The sequence below is a fragment of the Suncus etruscus genome, chromosome 15, assembly GCF_024139225.1.
Source record: "Suncus etruscus isolate mSunEtr1 chromosome 15, mSunEtr1.pri.cur, whole genome shotgun sequence".
Taxonomy (NCBI): domain Eukaryota; kingdom Metazoa; phylum Chordata; class Mammalia; order Eulipotyphla; family Soricidae; genus Suncus; species Suncus etruscus.
This window is the reverse complement of record NC_064862.1, coordinates 43,484,850-43,504,552: the sequence shown is the minus strand read 5'-3', so window position 1 is coordinate 43,504,552 and position 19,703 is coordinate 43,484,850. Positions and strand designations below refer to the sequence as shown.

At 35.8% G+C, this 19,703-nt stretch overlaps 1 protein-coding gene across 1 annotated transcript in view; it reads right to left on the bottom strand.

The window, feature by feature from the left end:
* Window positions 1-19,703, bottom strand: part of PCNX2 (pecanex 2) — a 328,287-nt gene that overhangs the window by 30,825 nt on the left and 277,759 nt on the right. The window contains exons 26-28 of the mRNA XM_049789037.1: window positions 13,931-14,184; window positions 8,524-8,757; window positions 7,060-7,172 (exon numbers count right to left, since the gene is read on the bottom strand). Coding sequence (XP_049644994.1) covers window positions 7,060-7,172; window positions 8,524-8,757; window positions 13,931-14,184 — 601 coding nt within the window. The remainder of the gene's footprint in view (window positions 1-7,059; window positions 7,173-8,523; window positions 8,758-13,930; window positions 14,185-19,703) is intronic.

The following is a 19,703-nucleotide window of genomic DNA, read 5'->3' as shown; positions in this document are numbered from 1 at the left end:
TTGGTTCGAACCCCGGTGTCCCATATGGTCCCCCGTGCCTGCCAGGAGCTGTTTCTGAGCAGACAGCCAGGAGTAACCCCTGAGCACCGCCGGGTGTGGCCCAAAAACCAAAAAAAAAAAAAAAAAAAGAATCCTGAATGACTCATTTTTTTTGAGGAAGGGAGTCTCTATAGGACTTGTAGGGGACCTGGGACTCCTATCAGTCTTACTTGGCCCACTTGCCCTGTTGGTTTGGTTCATAGATCTAACAATTGGAGTCCAGAGATTATCAGAACCACATTTGGAGGTGCTCAGCAAGTCTTAGATTTTAGTGGTAAAAATTTCATTTGTCCCCATTGATTTCTGTATTAAGATCAAGATGCTATATGGTAGGCAGAATAATTATGAATTTCCACCCTTACGACCCCATGCTGACTCTAATGACTATATTGCCTTACATGGGAAAATAATTTTAAAGATGAGAATTGTTGAATAGGGATATATTGTGTAATAAATGATGGATACAGTTCTTCAGAATTCTTCTAAATGAAAACAGGTAGGGAAAGAGAGTTTGGGTCAAATTGAGATTTGGGAAGCTACCCAACTGGCTCTAAGGATACAGGAAGCAGTCATGGAAATTTAGGTAGCCTATGGAACTGGAAATAATTCTCTCATAGAAATCTCCAGAAAAAAATCCAGTTCTTCATACAGTGGGTTTTAGCCTAGATAGACCCAATTTTGACTTCTAACCTCTAGAACTATAAGTTAATATATATGTTGTTTTAAATACCAACTTTGGAGCCAGAACAATAGTACAGCAGGTAGGAATTTTCCTGGCATGTAGCCAACCTGGACACATGCTTCCCAGCATCCCATATAATCTCCTCTATGCAGAGCCAGAAGTAACCCCTGAATGTCTCTGAATGTAATCCACAAACAAACAAATCTACCAGGTTTGTGATAGGTTATTGCGAAGCAACAGTAAAATATAGACAGTTTCACCACTGCACTGAAAAGCATACCTAATATAACTTTAAAAATAAATGACTATGGGCCGGAGTGGTGGCACAAGTGGTAAGGCATCTGCCTTGCATGCGCTAGCCTAGGATGGATGGTGGTTTGATCTCCCGGCATCCCATATGGTCCCCGAAAGCCAGGAGTAATCTCTTAGCATCACCGGGTGTGGCCGAAAAAACAAAAAACAAACAAAAAAAAAAAGAGTTATAAATATTGGAAGTAAAAAGTTAAAATAGACATGATTTTCATGCCATCATCAAAAAAATATCAAAAGGATATATTGGAAATGTTTATAATAGTTGAATGCAATATGATAAATAGAATGCCAAAACAAAAGTAACATTTAAAAACAACTTTTCTAAATAATGTTAAAATCCAATGGAAAAATGTGGCAGAAAAAGGAAAAATATCTTATTCATCATAACAATGAAACTATAAATACCTAGACAAAATCCAGGTTTATTATACTGATGTTTAAAACATAATAAATTTTTATTGCAAAAGTGTTCAAAATTGGATGATCATAAAAAGATGTGTTATTTTTAATACTGTTCATTTCCCCTCTTGTGCTAATATGTCATAATATGAAATTCAATAAACTCAAAAAATTTCAACAAAGGTGTTTATAGAATGTGATTTAAAATAATAAAATGTCAACAGGTTTTTTGTAAAATGTGATTCTAAATATCAGCTGAGGAGAAAATGAGCCCAGAAAGGGCATGAGAACATAGAACTATATTACTAGGGAAGAGCTAAAGAGAGAAGGCAAGCAGTAGTTTACAGGTTTGTGCTCTGGCACCACATGCAGTTCCCCAAGCACAGCCAGGAGTAAGCCTAAGAGCTATGAGTGTGACCACAAAACCAAAAATAAAGAGATGAAAAGACTAGAGAAAAGTAAAGACAGGGTGATTGAATTTGTCAGATATCAGCAATAGTAAACAGCATCATCAGTAATATCCTACTATATAAAATATCACGTTTTACAAAACAAAAAAAAAGAAAACAAAACAGCAACTTATTTCTTATTTTTAGATTTTGAAGCTTTTTTCACTCATCACCATCCCCCGCCTGTCTCCACAAACATGGATTTTTGAAATGATGTTGATTAGAGAGGATGATAACAAGTATTCATGTCTTGTTTCACCATAGTATATTATATTTTACATCTTTCTTCCTTTTAGAATTTGTTTTTGGGGCCAAGCGCTAGTCAAGGAAGGAGCGCGATTTGATCCCCCGGCATCTCATATGGTCCGTCCCCCCCAAGCCAGGGGCAATTTCTGAGTGCTTAGCCGAGAGTAACCCCTGAGCATCAAACGGGTGTGGTCCGAAAAAAAAACAAACAAACAAAAAACAAACAAAAAAAAAGAATTTGTTTTCAACCAAGAGATAATCTCATAAATTGTTTGAACTGAGTTGAACTCATTTATTTTAATGAGAAAATATGTGTTTGGTTGTTATAATTGTTTAAACTTTAATATTGCAAAAGGATAAGTTAAGGATATGTTCTTTGATGAATCAACTTTCCATGTATGGAATAAACTTAGCCTTTGTCATGATGTAAAAAAACATATCACGTTTTTTACCAATGGTATAATTTTGTTATAAGAAGAAAAGACTTGATCACTTTAACTGAAGCAATGAAGCATGTGGTAGAGTAGTATTTCAAGTTAGTGTAATTTTAAGTAACTTCATAATTTATGATGAGCTGCAGGGCCAGATTCTCAGCTCTCCATTTGGCAGAAAAAAATGGGTCCTGAATCTCGTTCTGCTTGAAAGTGCATTCAATATGGATTCATTGGGAACCAGTACTCCAATGGGTTCATTCTGCAGTATCTCCTACTGTTGTGTCATGGCATAGGTACAAGGTAACATCTCTCTGCTAGAAAATGCAGGGTTCCTTAAGATAGGTGTTCACCTGTCATGAGAACAAGTGCCCCCATGTCATCTATACAGCCTCAGGAGCAAGGGGAACTGCTTCAATTACATTTAAGTTTATGCAGCTACTGTGTTGTGAGAAATAATGCTGGAATCTACAAAAAACTAAGATGGATAATAAGTAGAGTTACTTTAAATCTCAAGACATTGCATAGTTAAAAAATTACACAAGGGGCTGGAAAGATAGTACACCAGATAAGGTGCTTGCTTTGCAAACAGCCAACCAGAATTTTGTCCCCCATACTCGATATGGTACTGTTTGTGCAAGGAATGACCCCTGAGTGCAGGTATAAATAATGAACACTGCCAGTATAACCCCCCCCAAAACAATCACACAAAAAGAAGCAATATAAAATAAATAACTAAATAGAATCATATAATAAATATTGCTATTATATTTTAAGCCAACATTTTAAATGAATTGGAGATTTAAATGAAACAATACCAAAGAAAATCAGATGCTAGTATTTGGCATGGTGCACAAAACCATTCCTGGTTATTTTCTGGCTTGGTTGTCTTTGCAAGATATCTATATCCTCTTTCAGTGAGTATGAGATGAGGTATACATATAGTATATATATAAATATAGTATATATATAAATATAGTGTATATATATATATATATGGGCCATAAGGTGCTGAGGATCAAAAAAGGGCTAAGTGGATGTAAGACATATGTTGCAGCACTTTGAGATATATCTCTGAAGTGAGGTTAGTATTTGTAAATCCTGTAGTAGAAAAAAAATTTTTAAGAAAAACATAAATTGCTTGGAGCCAGAGTGATAGCACAGAGGTAGGGTGTTTGCCTTCACACAATGGCCCGGGTTTGATGGCTGGCATCCCATATGGTCCCTCAAGCCTGCCAGGAGCGATTTTTGAAGGCAGAGCCTGAGTGCTGCCACATGTGGCCCCAAGACAAAACAAAACAGAAGAAAAAAAATACATATTCACAAATTTAAAATAATTTAAGATAATATCATAAATAAAATAAAAGTTCCTTGGAACATGTTTTTAATTAATTAGTAGTACAATATAAAAATAGTAGTGTTCAAAAAAACAATATACATGAGATAAAATATAAAGCATATAGGGGCCAAAGAGTTAGCATGGAGGTAAGGCATTTGCCTTTTATGCAGAAGGTCGGTGGCTCGAATCCTGGCATCCCATATGGTCCCCTGCGCATGCCAGGAGCGATTTCTGAGCATAGAGCCAGGAGTAACCCCTGAGCACTGCCGAGTGTGACCCAAAATATAAAGCATATCAGTTTTTCATAGAAAAACTAGTTAATTTTATTATTGATAATAGACATAAAATTTCATATTTAAACACTGTAATTTTCACCTATGAGACCAAAATATTAAAGATGGAACAGTGACATATTTATTTCATGAATAATATAAATGAAAATTCAAATAAAGTTAATTTTTATAAATTTGAAATGAAAGAAAAAGTATTATTTTTAATTATGAGACCAAAATTGAAAGATATAATAGTGAGCAAACATTTCATTATTGTTTGTTTGTTTGTTTTTAGTTTTGGGGCCACACCTGGTGACGCTCAGGGGTTACTCCTGGCTGTACACTCAGAAATTGCTCCTGGCTCGGGGGACCATATGAATGTCAGGGATCGAACCCAGGTCCATCCTGGGTCAGCTGTGTGCAAGCCGTACTGCTGTGCTATCGTTCCAGCCCCAACAAACATTTCATTATTAATAAAACAAATAAAATTGTAAATAGGAATAAAAATTAAAAATAACGAATGCCCAGCATTAGTAATGATATGGCAAATATTTGTTGAAATTAGGACAGTATTTTTGAAGGACACTATACAAATGTTCTTGAGTTCTGAAAAAAAATTTTGGCAAGCAAATCCATTGATTGAAGTGTACCATAGAAAACGTAAAACACAGCTTGGTTGTAGGAGAGGTGGGAGCCCAGCAAACTCCTATATGGTGTCTCTTCTGCACTTTGTAACATACCTAACTAATATGGAAATTCATGGACTCCAAGCCCCAAACCAATGGCTTAGGGCAGTGTGCAAAATAATTTATCTTTTGTAAGTCAGAGACAAATGAAAGCATGTGGTGGGATTTTACTATGGTGTGAAACCTCAGTAAAAATGAACTAGTCCCATAAAATCAGATTTCTCCAAGAAATAGCAAGCATATTATTCCCAGATTTATCTCATCACTGTGTTTGTAACAGGCAGAGTTGACATAGAATATGAGCTGTTGGAAACAAAGAAAATCCCATTCATACAAGGCTTATAAAAGCAGCTAGCAAGCAGGGAGCTCAATCAAGAAAAAAAATAGCAAGCCAAGCAAGAAACATGTAAATCCGGCACAAGAGAACAACTTACAGAAAGAATCTGACTAAAATACTCTTTAAAAATAACTTAGAAACCAAAGAGTAAAATCTTTGAAAGATGTTATTTGTAATTTGTAAATGAAAGTTAAATTTTATTTTTAAAAAATTGGCATTGAATTTATCAAAGAAAAAACCATCTCCCTCGGTACTATGAATATATGAAGACTCTGTGAACTTAAATGAAAAATCCTTAAAATCTGAAATTTCTTTTAAAAAGTATTTAATTTAATAAGGAACTCATTCTCAAAGCTACACATCAGAAGGTTTACAGAGGCTATAAGGGAAATCTTCAAATAGTCAATGAATGAGTTCCAGAAATTTCACAAAAAGGAACTGCTAGACATTCAAATAGTCAAGAAATAAGTTCCAGAAATTTCACAAGAGGAATTGTTTGTATCTATCATGAGATGAGTCAGGTAGAAGAAAAAAAAAGAAACTGGAAGTTAGTCAGAATATTTTCCTCCCAGAATATTTTCTGATAATAAACTAATATAATATTTAGGTGGCAATTCAGCATTCTTTGCCACAGAAGAAAATCATAAGATCTTGAGAAGTGAGTATTGAAGGAGGAGCTAGTGTCACAAATTCTTATTAACTTGTTCTTTGTTCTTTTCTTAGTATCTCAAGACTGCAGTCTCCAAAGAGATAGTGAAGAGAATCACCCTATTTTACCCTTTATTAGCTCACAACACATAATTGGCATCTTCAGACAAATTGCCACCAGTAATGATTCACAGCATCCCCTGCAGGAAGGGCATGAAGAAATAATCACAAATCTCTCTGGCCCTATCCACTTAATGTTCTGAGGTTGTGAGGATCATTAAATAAATTTACAGGTTAATTTTTCCTTAAGATCTCTGCAATACAAATCAATAATGCCAACTCACCAGATGTATTAAAGGAATCCCCTTTGCAAAATGCTATATGAACAATATAATAAAGACATACTAAAGAAAGTTCCAGGAGAAACCAGTGGAAAGAAACCAGTGGAGTTGAAGATTCTTTGCATAATCTGTCTTATTCTGGGTGATTCTGTCTTGATCACACACTAAAATTCTCTGGGAAATTATAGAACAAGTCCTGATGGATTGTCCACTTATAGAGACAGTGAAGTTATTTGTTCAGGCTGAATCAAGGGTGTTAGTATATTTAAAAGTCCTGAAAGATTTTTTTTTTTTTGGTTTTTGGGCCACACCCGGTGGTGCTCAGGGGTTACTCCTAGCTATCTGCTCAGAAATAGCTCATGGCAGGCACGGGGTGGGGGGCATAAGGGACACTAATTCGAACCAATCACCTTAGGTCCTGGATCGGCTGCTTGCAAGGCAAACACTGCTGTGCTATCTCTCCGCTCCCCCCCCAAAAAAAAGATTTAAATGAGTGCTAATGGAGATCATTATAATGCATTAAATCCCAATGGTATGTGAAATAGACACCAGGATGGGTGATAAGAAAGTGACTGATAAAAATCCCTCAAAGTAGAAATGTCACCAGTTCCAGAAACAGAGACAAAGTTGTTAGGAAAGCACTGGGGACTATTCGAATAATGCCATCTAAGAAGGAAAATTCAAAAGCTTGTTTGTCAAATTTTTTATAAGACCTGCTAGGTAGTGGAGGTTAGGGAGAAGAAAGGACTAGGAGAATGTTTGGTTTTATCTTTTTTAAGATGAGAAACTTGGGCTCTTTATAAAGAGGGAAGAGAACTAGGATAATTAGGAAAACTTCAACAAAAATATAAACTCCAGTGCTGTAAATTCCCAAGTACCTGATGGCCATATTGTGAGCTGCTGTTCCCAGTGCTCTCCTCCCCAGGATGCACAAGGCAAAAGACAGAGTCACCAAAGCAGAGTCCTCATCACTGTCCATGTTCTTTGCAGGCTGAAAGAATAAGGGTTTGAATTCAACTTTACACTGATTCCATTGTGCACCTATATAGGATTATAAAAGTAAAGTTATGAGAGACTTTTAAGATTATCCAAGGTGTCTTGTTTTCTAGACCAACGTGTATTGGCTAGTGCTAGTCCACAACTATAGAAAAGTTGGAAACACTGGTCTATCATTTTGGTTCTAAATGCAGGACAGGTATGGAAACATTGAAGAATGTTACATTAGACTTCAGGGATGACTTCATTGAGGTAGAGTATGAAAAATAATAAAAGAAAATAGGGACACTACTTCAGGAGAGAAAGTGACTAATGTGTGACTTGGTGACCAACATCGCTGGAATTTTGAAAATGGTCATGAAGAGTTTACAGTCAAACAAATATCTAACTTAATACTCTTCAGTGCAGAGAAAGGAGAAGCATGAGGACCAAGAAGAAAAGTGTAAACAAAGCTTTCTGCTATACAATGTAGTTTGTATGGAAAGTACTTCCCATATTTCTGCTATACCTATTAGTATACTAATCTGACTATAAGGATACCATAAGTTATAAACCCAACATCAGCTTGGAAGAGGGGTGAGGGAAAAGAGAAAAGCTTAAGAATAAAATATGCTTTGTAGAAAAAAAATGAAACAACTTAAAAACAAAGAGGGGACATGTCATGGGTATAACCAAAAATATCAAGTCTTTCATTATCTCATCCTCCTCAAGACTTACATGCTTGCTCCTTGCTGTTCCGAGAAAATAGACTTTGATGTATACTTCTACCAATTGTTTTCAATCATTCAGAAAAAAACAATAGCCTGGACTCATATCATAAATTGGAAGACCCTCAATAGCACATATGGCATACTCACTGGCTGTTCAGGAGACTGTTTTCAATTTGGATCTATCATCTCCATCACAAAAAGTAATTTTAAGCAAGGTTTTTGTAAATTTAAAACTTTGATATAAGCTTTAAACATCACAGAATGGAGAGTTAGCACAAGAGTTAAGGTTCCTGCCAACCAGTACCATATTAATAACTGCAGAGCATAGATCTAGGAGTAGCCTCAGAGTACTGCCAGGTATGACCACCCACCTACCCAAACAAACCAACCAAATGACACTGACCCTGAGCACAGTGTAGTGGGAATCATACCTTTTATTCTACTTTGTTGAATATATGGCACACGATTTCTTACATTTAATTCAGGCAAATTATCAAGTATTTAATCAAATACAAAAGTTTTTTTTCTCTCTATCTTGTTAGAGTCTACCATTGAATAAAGGAGTTGGACTTTACAGTGTTCTTGTGTCTTGAGACTTACATTCAAAAATTCCATTCATAGCTATTTATTTCCTACCTCTTGCCTTTTCCGTGCGCAGTATTGAATCCATTCTAAGTACACATTACAGTAGCTGGCTCTTGTTATTCCTTGGAGACATGGAACATAGTCATCATCAATGTTAATGTTGAACATGGCGAGGTCACGCTCAATGTAATGCCACTTGGCAAAGGGCTGCAAGGACTTCAGAAGTGATTCATTTTTTATCCAGGAGAAGAGTTTAGGAGATGTTATCATATAATAGATTATACTCTGCAGAAAAAAGCAAGTTTTTGAGATTTTACAGCAAAAAAGGCTATATTATATTTCAGAAATTAAATCAATTTAAACAAAGTATGTTATGTGAAATCTCCATGTGTGATAAAATTTCCTGCTATATTTAATGCTTAGAATCTATTTGAAACATTCTTAAATGTTTTGAAAGTCACTGAAGGGAAGAGGAAAGTGAGAATAAAAATATCACAACAAAATATCCATAGAAAGAAAGGAAGGAAGGAAGCCCCATCTATCATTTCTAAGAAAACCACACAAAATCCTCTGGTTTCATGCATGATTCTAAAGTTGCCAAGCTCAGCTGGTCTGGTTAAAGAATATTGTGGAAAGGCTGAAGTGATAGTAGAGAAGTCAGGGCTCTTGGTTTAATATCAGTGACCCATGTTTGATTCTTGGTACCCCATAATTCTCTAAGCTACATTACGGATGATCCCTGAGCACAGAGCTAGGAATGAGCTTGGATATGGCCCTTAAACTAAATTCAAATAAAAACAATTAAAGAGATTGGAGAAGTTCCTCTTCTTAGGCTAAATGAACAATGTAGTTATTTTTTTTGTTTGTTTTGGTTTTGTTTTTTGGTTTTTGGGTCACACCGGCAGCGCTCAGGGGTTACTCCTAGCTCCATGCTCAGAAATCGCTCTTGGCAGGCTCAGGGGACCATATGGGATGCCGGGATTCGAACCAATGACCTTCTACATGAGAGGCAAACTCCTTACTTCCATGCTATCTCTCCGGCCCCACAATGTAGTTCTTATGGAAAGTACTTCCCATAAGTATGGGAAGTAACACACCTACATGTGTAATTATTGGTGCTCAGACAGTGAGTTTATCTGATTTCTTAAAAAATAATTCATTGTTTCCTTATCCATTCATATACTCTTCAGTTTTCTCTCTGGTAACCTCAGTTCTGCATTCAGAGCCCAAGGATTTGCTTTTTTCCCCCCTGGTCCCTTGTCTTGTTCTATATATCTAATTGAGACTATCCAATATTTATCTTTCTCCTTCTAAATTATTTCATTTTTCATAACCTACTCCAGTTCCACCTGTGCTGTCACAAAAATATGACCTAATGCCTTCTCATAGCTGAGTATTGCTTCATTGTGTTTATATTATCACTTATCTACTTCTGGCACTTGGGTCTTCCTTCTTTTGAACATATTCTCTATTATGTTTCACATAATACACTTACCAAAAATGTGGGAATCTGGGGAAAGGTAGTTCATAGTTTAGTCAAATTCAGTATTGCATATATGTGTTTTTGTAGCACTCACTTCAGAACAAGGCTGCAGGTCTTAAAAAATTTGTTCAGGGTACTGAGTAGAAAGTCCAGGAATTTGAGTACATATATTTTTGTTGTTTTTATTTTGGACCACTACTCAGCAGTTCTCAGGTCAGGGCTTACTCCTGGCTCTATGCTCAGGGATCACTTAGGTAGTAGGGCTTGGGAGAACATATGGGATGTTAGGGATTAAATCTAATCATCATGTGCAAAGCAAATCTTCCACTTATATTTGTGCTCCAGCCCAATAGTGCATGTCTTGTGCATGCCAGATTCAGGTCCAATTCCATTACCACATGCCCAGCACTTCTAGGTATTGTCCTGAGCAATGCTGAGGTAGTTCTGATGCTCCCTTACATTGAGGGGTCATTTTAGCACCAAATGGCACAATTGGCAAAAGAAAAAAATACTTCCAAGAGAAGACCCAGAGTACATATGATTGCATAAAAAAATCATATAAAAATAAATTACTTCTGGGGCCAGAGAGATAGCATGGAGGTAAGGCATTTGCCTTCCATGTAGAAGGACAGTGGTTCTAATCCCGGCATCCCATATGGTCCCCTGCGCCTGCCAGGAGCAATTTCTGAGCATAGCCAGTAGCAACCCTGAGAGCTGCTGAGTGTGACCCAAAAACCAAAAAAAGCAAAAAACAAAAAAAAAAAATTCCTTCAACATAAGGGAGAGGAACTGGGGTGAGGAATGAAAGAGAAGAAACTAAAGAAAGTTAAAAGATAAGTAAGAACGACAGAAAAAGCTGATAACATTTTAATCATTGTTTTGAGGCCTGAAATGAGGCAACTCATCTGAAGCAGTTATCAGAATCTGGTACATGGTATATCATGGCACGATGACTTTCCTATGCAGCTAGTTAGAGTTAAAGGTAGGAATAGTAGCAGCATCCCAGGGGAGATTTGGAGCAAGTGATGAGAAAATAGCATTTAGGAGATAGCTAAGTCTATGGTGGTCATAGGAACTCAGATTTAACATGCAAAAATGTAAATTCTGAAAATAGTGAGTTTTCTATTGTTTAATACTGGCAGGATAATTTAAAGCTTTCAAGGGAAAGAGACTCCGCCAAAGTTAGAAGAAAGACACTTCCAAGAGAAAGAGACTCTGCCAAAGTTAGAAGCAATGGGGGATCAACCAGTAACTGTAGACAAAGGCATCTGGTGACAAAGGGCAAAAATAAATAATATGAGTCTAAACATCTGGTACTGGCAAACATCTTGTCTAGGTTCATTGCCCAATATATTCTAATCACATATAAATAAATCACAAATAGAAATAACCAACAAAAACTGAAAGATGGATGTTAACATTTTCATTCATTTCCACAAAGGAATTAAAAATGGCCCCCAAAGAATGAAGTCAGAATAATTAAGGAGAACTTTGAATCCCAGAGGTTAAAATTTTCTTCACTAGGTCTGGCAAAATTTTGCAGAGTTGACATCTGAGCCTAATCCCAGATGCTTTCTCACACACAGGCAGAATTCATACCAATTCCTCTCAAGGGAAGGAACAGAATCAATATGCCCTACCCCCCAAATGGTTGCAAAACAGCAGTCATTTCCATTGTACTTAAACTGAAATTCTGTTAGGAAGACATAATCCATGAACCTTGTGAAATCCTCCAGAATCTAAAAAGGGGAAATGAAGAGGATATTAAGTAAAACAGATAAGGACAACGCAAAGGAGTTGATTGTGTGGGAACCAGTCTGTGTTAAAAGTGGGATCTCTTCTGAATTAATTCAGCATATCTGGCACTCGCAGAGGGATTCCCCTGGTATCTCATTTTAATTGTAGATCAGCATATTCCATCAGACAACTCATTCTAGGAGAAAACTTTGGCAGGCAGACTAACATGTCTGAGTTTTCACTTATTATTCTGCAAGGCAAGCAATAAACAGATCTCCTTTCTAAAGGAGTTGTGCAGAAATAGTGGTAGCAGAAAAATCAGGGTCTTGCAGAAAGTGGATTTTTTTTTTACTGCTATGAGGATTGTTAACACCAATAAATGGAGGAGATAGAGAGGAGACACTAGGGGAAATGTTATTGTCAAGAATGGAATTATTTTAATATATTTAATATATTCATAATATTTGTGTGTGAGAATGGAAAAAAATATTTGTGTGTGAGAATGTTAGCAAAACTGTTAAGTCATTTGCTTGCATGCGGCTGACCCAGCTTCGCTCCCCGGCATCCCATATGGTCCCCTGAGCCTGCCAGGTGAAATTTCTGAGCACAGAGTCAGGAGTAACCTCTGAGCACCACTGGTTATGGCTAAAAAGCCAAGACAAAAAAAAATCCCCAAAATTCAAAACATTGATAAATTATAAACAATGATGCTTGGTAGTTTTTCAAGAATACTTTAATTTATCCTCACTTTTTTGGGGGGTGGGCCACAACCAGCAGTGTTCAGGGGTTACTCTTGGCTCTGCACTCTGTGGTCATTCTTGGCGGTGCTTGGGGGGCCATATGAAATGCCAGATTGAGTCTGGGTTGGCTGTGTACAGGGCAGATACCCTACATGCTGTGTGCTATCACTTCAGCCCTTTATCTTCACTCTTATTTTAAGCAACTCATGTTGTGTTAGAAGTAAAGAAAAGATTAAGATAAGAGATGAATCTCCTATTTGAGACTAAGCTTAGATACACCTGATTGTACAATCATGTCCAAAAAGAATAAAAATTTAATTAGTACATGCCTATAAATAATTACTTCAATTTAAATTGACTGATTTTGTCAGAGATTGGTATATGTATACATACTTTTTTAGAACTCTTTATATACTTTTTTATGAGATTTACTTCAAGAAATATTCTAAGAATACACACAATAAAATACAGTGATCAAAAATTGTTAAAGTTATTGCTTGCAAATAGGAACCAGAAGAAAGCTTGGATAAGACATATATACATATATTTGTGATAGAACATTATTCAAATATTTAGTAAAAGCAAAATTCTTTCATATGCATTAAATGAATGGATCTTGAGGGTACTACATTAAATGAAATAAATCAGACAAATGAAGAAAAACACAATTATACTCATAGGTACAGAGAACAAATTCATGGATACCAGAGGCAGGGGGTTAGTGTAAAAACATCTAGCCTTTAGAAAGGGTAGTTGCAGTTATATGTCCTAAGCAGGTGATATACAGTAGTTAACAATACTATACTTAGTTAACAATTCTACAGTTAATAATGCTGTATTCTATAAAGTTGTTGAGAACATAAATGATTAATATTATCATTATAAAATTAAAATAAATATGCAACTATGTAGAAATATATGCTAACTAAAAGTAGCATTCCAATTACTCCCTTCGTCCCTCCCTTCGGTCCTTCCTAGCTTTACCTCATAGAGCCTAGGGCCTAGGACCTTCTCAGCAATGCATGCCCCAGTAGACTAGTATAGCTTGAGAATCCCCAGGGTCACATTTGGTGATGCTTGGGCTAAACTGTGCTGTGGATCAAATACAGAGCATTCCATATGCAAGGTACTCCTGAATAAATCACTTTCTAAGTTATTCCCTTACTTCCTTTTGACTTCCTTCTCAAACTCATTCCATAAGAGTTATTTGTATATCTTTCTCTTCCCCTTCATAGATGACCTTTTTGAACCCATCCTCAGGATATTCTCTAGTACATTTCAGAATAATCTAATTGAGAGAGAATGAAAATATGGCAAGGGTCACAGACTCAGGCTAAATCAAATCTCTCACACTTACCATAAACCAATGCTTCCTAAGCCTAATTCAGTTTCTGTGTTAGAAAGATTCAAGTTTTATTACTTTACAAAGCTTTCCAGAAGCCTCTTGAACCGATTCAGCAATATTATTCAGAAAAGTACATGTTATTCAGAGCAATACCTTGATGTAATAACGAACAAGAATCCTTCGAAGATCAAAAACCTGCAGCATGGTGGCTGCATTGTTGTCTATGATGCTGTAGCCCTCCAGGATATACTGTGTTCGTGTAATCTCCCAGGTGAGCCAGCGGAGGTTAAAGGCTGCATTGCAGGACAACAGGTGAGGCAAATGCCCAGGTTTGCAGCAGCAGCAACCTCTGTCATCCTCATCCCCTTCCATGATGGCTTCCACCTCTCTCTGCTGGCAGTAGGTTCCTGATTGAGTACAAATATGATGGAAGTTACACAAGAACCACATGTTACTTTTGTTTCAAATGACCTCCCCCTAGTTTTTATTAGGGTCCTTGAGTTCCTTTCTCAGAAATCTGCAAACTGCACATATAGGAGGCTAAAAAATATGATGGCATGTGGTACATCTGAGAACATCTAGGTTTGTGTAGAAGTGTCACCAGGAGGAATATCCCAAAAAAATTCCACAGCCAAACCACAAGGGTATGCTACTTCTCAGACAACTGAGTGCAGGACAAGGGTAAGTGGAACACATTTACAAATAAATTAATTTTGAAAAAATAAGATGAAGAATTTTTGAAAATGAGACATCAATGATAAAAATTGTTTTTAGTAACAATAATATTTTTGTTGTTGTTGGGCCACACCCAGTGACACTCAAAGGTCACTCCTGGCTATGCATTAAGAAATCGCTCCTGGCTTGGGGGATCGTATGGGACACTGGGGATCAAACCCATGTCTGTCCTGGGTTAGTCACGTGCAAGGCAAATGCCTTACTGCTCTGCTATCGCCCCGGCCCCAAGTAATAATAATAACAATAATTATTATTCAATAAGTTGAAGCATATACAGCAATATGCTGATAATAGGAGCTACTGGTACTCTTTGAAATGAAGAGTTACGATCTAAAGTTATTTTGGGATCCTGACTCAGTGATAGGGTACTGTGCATGACATGCAATGCTGTTCGTATATGAGGCTGTGAGTTGGATCCCTGTTACCTCCTCATATTACTACCAAGTGCTATCAGTGGCTCTTCTGAAATAATCTTTAGCTCTGCAACCTCTAGGTAGAACAGCACCATATCATTACAGCAATAAAAAGAAAATAATAAATATTCAAAATAAATATTAAATAAATAAATATGATGATAAATAAACAGCATTTTATTATTTATCTATTATTTATTTTAATAAATATTAATAATAGAATTAAGTTTTGATAATAAAATTAATTAAACATCGATGGACATTATTATCAATTTATTATTTAATTATTTATTTTATTGTTTTTATTTCATTATTATTTTATTATAATATTATTATCAAAAATAAATATTATAAATCATAGATACTGAATATTTTAGCAGAGATATCTTCTGAACAAAATATTTAAAATCGTTTACAATAAACTCACCAACAGCTTAATTTTTAAAAGTTATACAAGTTATGTACATATAGCAGCATATTTAACACATACTTAAGTAACTTCATTGATTGCCTGAATCAAAAGTAGGTAATACTTAAAAATATATGTGGCTTTTAAAGCTTCCAAACAAAGGAATTAATTGGGCCAGAATATACCTAATTCTACTTTTTTGGATACTACACACAGAAAGTCACTTAAAAAATTAAATGAAACTAGAGAACTTTTGCAAGCTACACTTTCTCCATTAAAAACTAATAATAGAACTGCTTGAAATTTAACAAAATCATAAATATTGCTGTTTATATCAAGAAACATAGCAAACTTTCACATTAATCAACATTTTGAGTAATTAGTCCAGGAACTCTGGGACCATTCAGCAACTGCAGAAAAGTAGACATTAGAGAATGACCATGTGAAGAACTGGCATATGGAAATTGAGCATATTTTCTGAAATTCCAGAATATTTCAGCATCACTGTGACCTTGGAAAAAGCTTTAGGGCATACAGCTTAATAGAAGAAAACTATCTAACAGGATTTTCAAGAATAAAAAAAAAGTCTGTTCTATGACTATGGAAAATAAGGAGAGATCTGGTAATGATAAATCTAATTTAAGAAACAAATGCAGGGATCAGAGCTGTGGCACAGTGGTAGGGCATTTGCCTTGCATGCACTGACCTAGGATGAACTGTGATTCAATTCCCAGTGTCCCATATGGTTCCCCAAGCCATGAGCAATTTCTGAGTGCATAGCCAGGAGTAACCCCTGAGCATCACTGGGTGCCCCCCCAAAAAAAACAAAACAAAATAAAAAATTCAAACAATTTAAATCTTAAGTTAACAGTAGAAAGAATGAAAGAAAGAAAGAAAGAAAAAGGAAAGAAAGAAAGAAAGAAAGAAAGAAAGAAAGAGAAAGAAAAAGAGAAAGAAAAGAAAGAAAGAAAGAAAGAAAGAAAGAAAGCAAGAAAGCAAGAAAGCAAGAAAGAAAGAAAGAAAGAAAGAAAGAAAGAAAGAAAGAAAGAAAGAAAGAAAGAAAGAAAGAAAAAAGAAAGAAAGAAAGAAAGAAAAAAGAAAGAAAGAAAGAAAGAAAGAAAGGAAGAAGGAAGAAAGAAGAAAGAAAGAAAGAAAGAAAGAAAGAAAGAGAAAGAGAAAAAGAAAAAAAGAAAGAAAGAAAGAAAGAAAGAAAGAAAGAAAGAAAGAAAGAAAGAAAGAAAGAAAGAAAGAAAGAAAGAAAGAAAGAAAGAAGACAAAAAGACAAAGAGAAAGAAGAAAAGGAAGAAGAAAAACACCAGCAAAAAAGGACAAACAGCAATGGAACTGAATAGGTTTTATTCCTAGTGGTGATTTGAATTCTTTTTAAATTTATTTAGACAGAATGGTTATAAGGTTTTCTATAATACGGGAATTTTGTTTGCTTATTTGTTTGTTTGTTTTTGTGACATCCAGCAATGTTCTGGGCTTACTCCTGGCTCTAAACTCAGAAATTACTCCAGGCAGGCTCAGGGAACCATATGGGATTCCAGGGATCTAACCTGTGTTTAAAGCAAATGCCATATCCACTTGTGCTATCGCTTCAGTGTGTGTGTGTGTGTGTGTGTGTGTGTGTGTGTGTGTGTGTGTGTGTGTGTGTGTGTGTGTGTGTGTGTGTGTGTGTACAAAGATGCATATGCATTTGGAGGAGAGATCCCAATAAGTGTTTAGGGTACATTTCAGAGATAATTCAACTGATCTGATAATTCAATATGAGGACCCTGTCAAGCAGTGCTGCTCACACCCTGTGGTATCAAGGACCACCAGTTCCTCTATTACAATCCTCAGGAACACCAGGGAATGCTCACAGGCTTTTTTGGACACAATCATTGCAAAACTTATGGGGATCCCAAGCATACAAGGAATGATCCTTGTGTGACCTCCCTGACCTAGACTAATATATATATTTCCAAGTTTTGTCATTTTTATGGCAGGAAGTATATTATAGTTTTAATTATTTTTATAGTTTTAATTATTAAGTCTTGGTTAAAATAATAAGTTTCAAAAATCCTTCTAAATTTCTTTTTTATAGTTTTTTTTTAATTTAAGCACCGTAGCTTCAAGGTTGTTTATAATATAGTCTTTAATTTTTCACAGATAAAATTGTTCATGATTGAGTTATTCTATGTTTACTCTTCTTCCTCTAACTCATTTCACTAAGCATAATTATTCACCCATGTATAAACAAGTTTCATTTTTTATGAAGATAGTCCTATATTTTCTTAATTATATTTATATGGAAAATGACATTAATTAATTCCATAATATTGAGCCATTCTTACATTTCTGATATAAAACCACTGTGGCTTTGGTTTCTTCTTCTTCTTTTTTTTTTTAGATTTTATCCAAACATGAAAATGATCCCTACTTCTATTTCAAATACCATTTGCTCCCCGACCCCCACCCCAGGATCCTGTTGTGAAAAAAATTGATTGATGGTAGTTGGTGGTATGATTCAATAAATGACCAAATCTATAAATTTGTATCTACAAATATATGCAGATGATAGACATTGAGAATATTCATAGCAGATTCCGCTTGCTCCATTACCTTACATGTAAAGGCAGAAAATAAAAGGCAATATTTAAATAACAATCATTGACACATGGATGGGGCAATAATCATATATAAGGTATGGAAATGTATAAATTTCATATACTTGGTTATGCACAGAACAAAGGAGTCAACAAGAGGAAGGGAAACGTGCAGAAAGTTTATGAAACAAAGTAGAGCAGTGAAGAGCAGATCCCAGATTGTAGCATAGTTCCTTTTGCCATTTTTCAATAATTAATTGCTTTCATGAGCTGAAACTTCTCTTAAAAATATTCCAGGACTCTCTTGGCTCATGCTAAAATGTGAACCTTTTATTCCCACTGGTAAGGAATATAGAAGCATAGAGGTGAGCCGTGAATGGTGAGTGATTCTGCTTATTGAGAACATCCAGATGAGTCACCATTACGATGGCCTCACTGATTCATCTACTGGGACCACAGGACTGCAATGGTGAGGACAACTCATCTGCCAAAATGGCATTCTGAAAATACTGGTTTTCAGCAACTTGAAAACAACTTAGAGAAAAAAAAAAGCTTTTTTCAATGACAGATCTAAATTTCTTTTTCTTTCCCCATCCTCCCACCCTTCCTTCCTTCCTTCCTTCCTTCCTTCCTTCCTTCCTTCCTTCCTTCCTTCCTTCCTTCCTTCCTTCCTTCCTTCCTCCCACCCTTCCTTCCTTCCTTCCTTCCTTCCTTCTTCCTTCCTTTCTTCATTTCTTCCTTCCTTTTCTTTCTTTCTTCATTTCTTCCTTCTTTCTTTCTTTCTCCCCTTTCTCTTTTTCTCCCCTTTCTCTCTCTCTTTCTTTCTTTCCTTTCTTTCTTTCTTTCTTTCTTTCTTTCTTTCTTTCTTTCTTTCTTTCTTTCTTTCTTTCTTTCTTTCTTTCTTTCTCCTTCCTTCCTTCCTTCCTTCCTTTCTTTCTTCTTTCTTCCTTCCTCCTTCCCTCCATCCCTCCTTCCCTCCCTCCCTCTCTCCCTCTCTCCGTCCCTCCGTCCCTTCCTTCCTTCCTTGAAGTTGGGGAAGAGGCAAAAAAAAAATTCTTGTAAGTTGTAAAGATGCAAGCATAAAAAAAGACTTTTACCTCAAAAACAGGAGCAAAATTTTCAAAGACAAGTTTCAGACAACTGTTTCCTTTCAATTTTCCCTCCCTTCATTAACCATTTAAACAGGCATTAATCACACTGGGCTGAACATCACATATGTTCTTTTATTACATACATGTGCATGGATTTGTTTTTGTATATTTGAGATGACACAGAGTTTGTATTTTTACGATCCAAAGGAAATAAACAATATACTGAAAAGTTTGAATAGACTAGAATATCCCAAGTTTATTTACTTTTTATTTATGTTATTTATAATAATTTTATAACACATATGTCTATAATATGTAGTATATAATACATAAATAAGATTTATATATTTATTTATATTTACTTTTATTTATATTGCTCTCAATGCAATGTGCAGTAAAACCTATCTAAAAAGACTTACACAGACAAAAACAAAAGACAAAATAAAATTTAAAAGGCAAATAAAAATTAAATTTTGGGGCCAGAGCGAAAGCACAGTGGTAGGGAATTTGCCTTGCATGTGGCTGATTCAGGACGGACCTCAGTTTGATCCCCAGCATCCCATACAGTCCCCCAAGCCAGGAGCGAGTCCTGAGCACATAGCCAGGAGTAACCCCTGAACATCACTGTGTATGGCCCCAAAACAAACTGTGTGTGTGTGTGTGTGTGTGTGTGTAAACAAGATAACA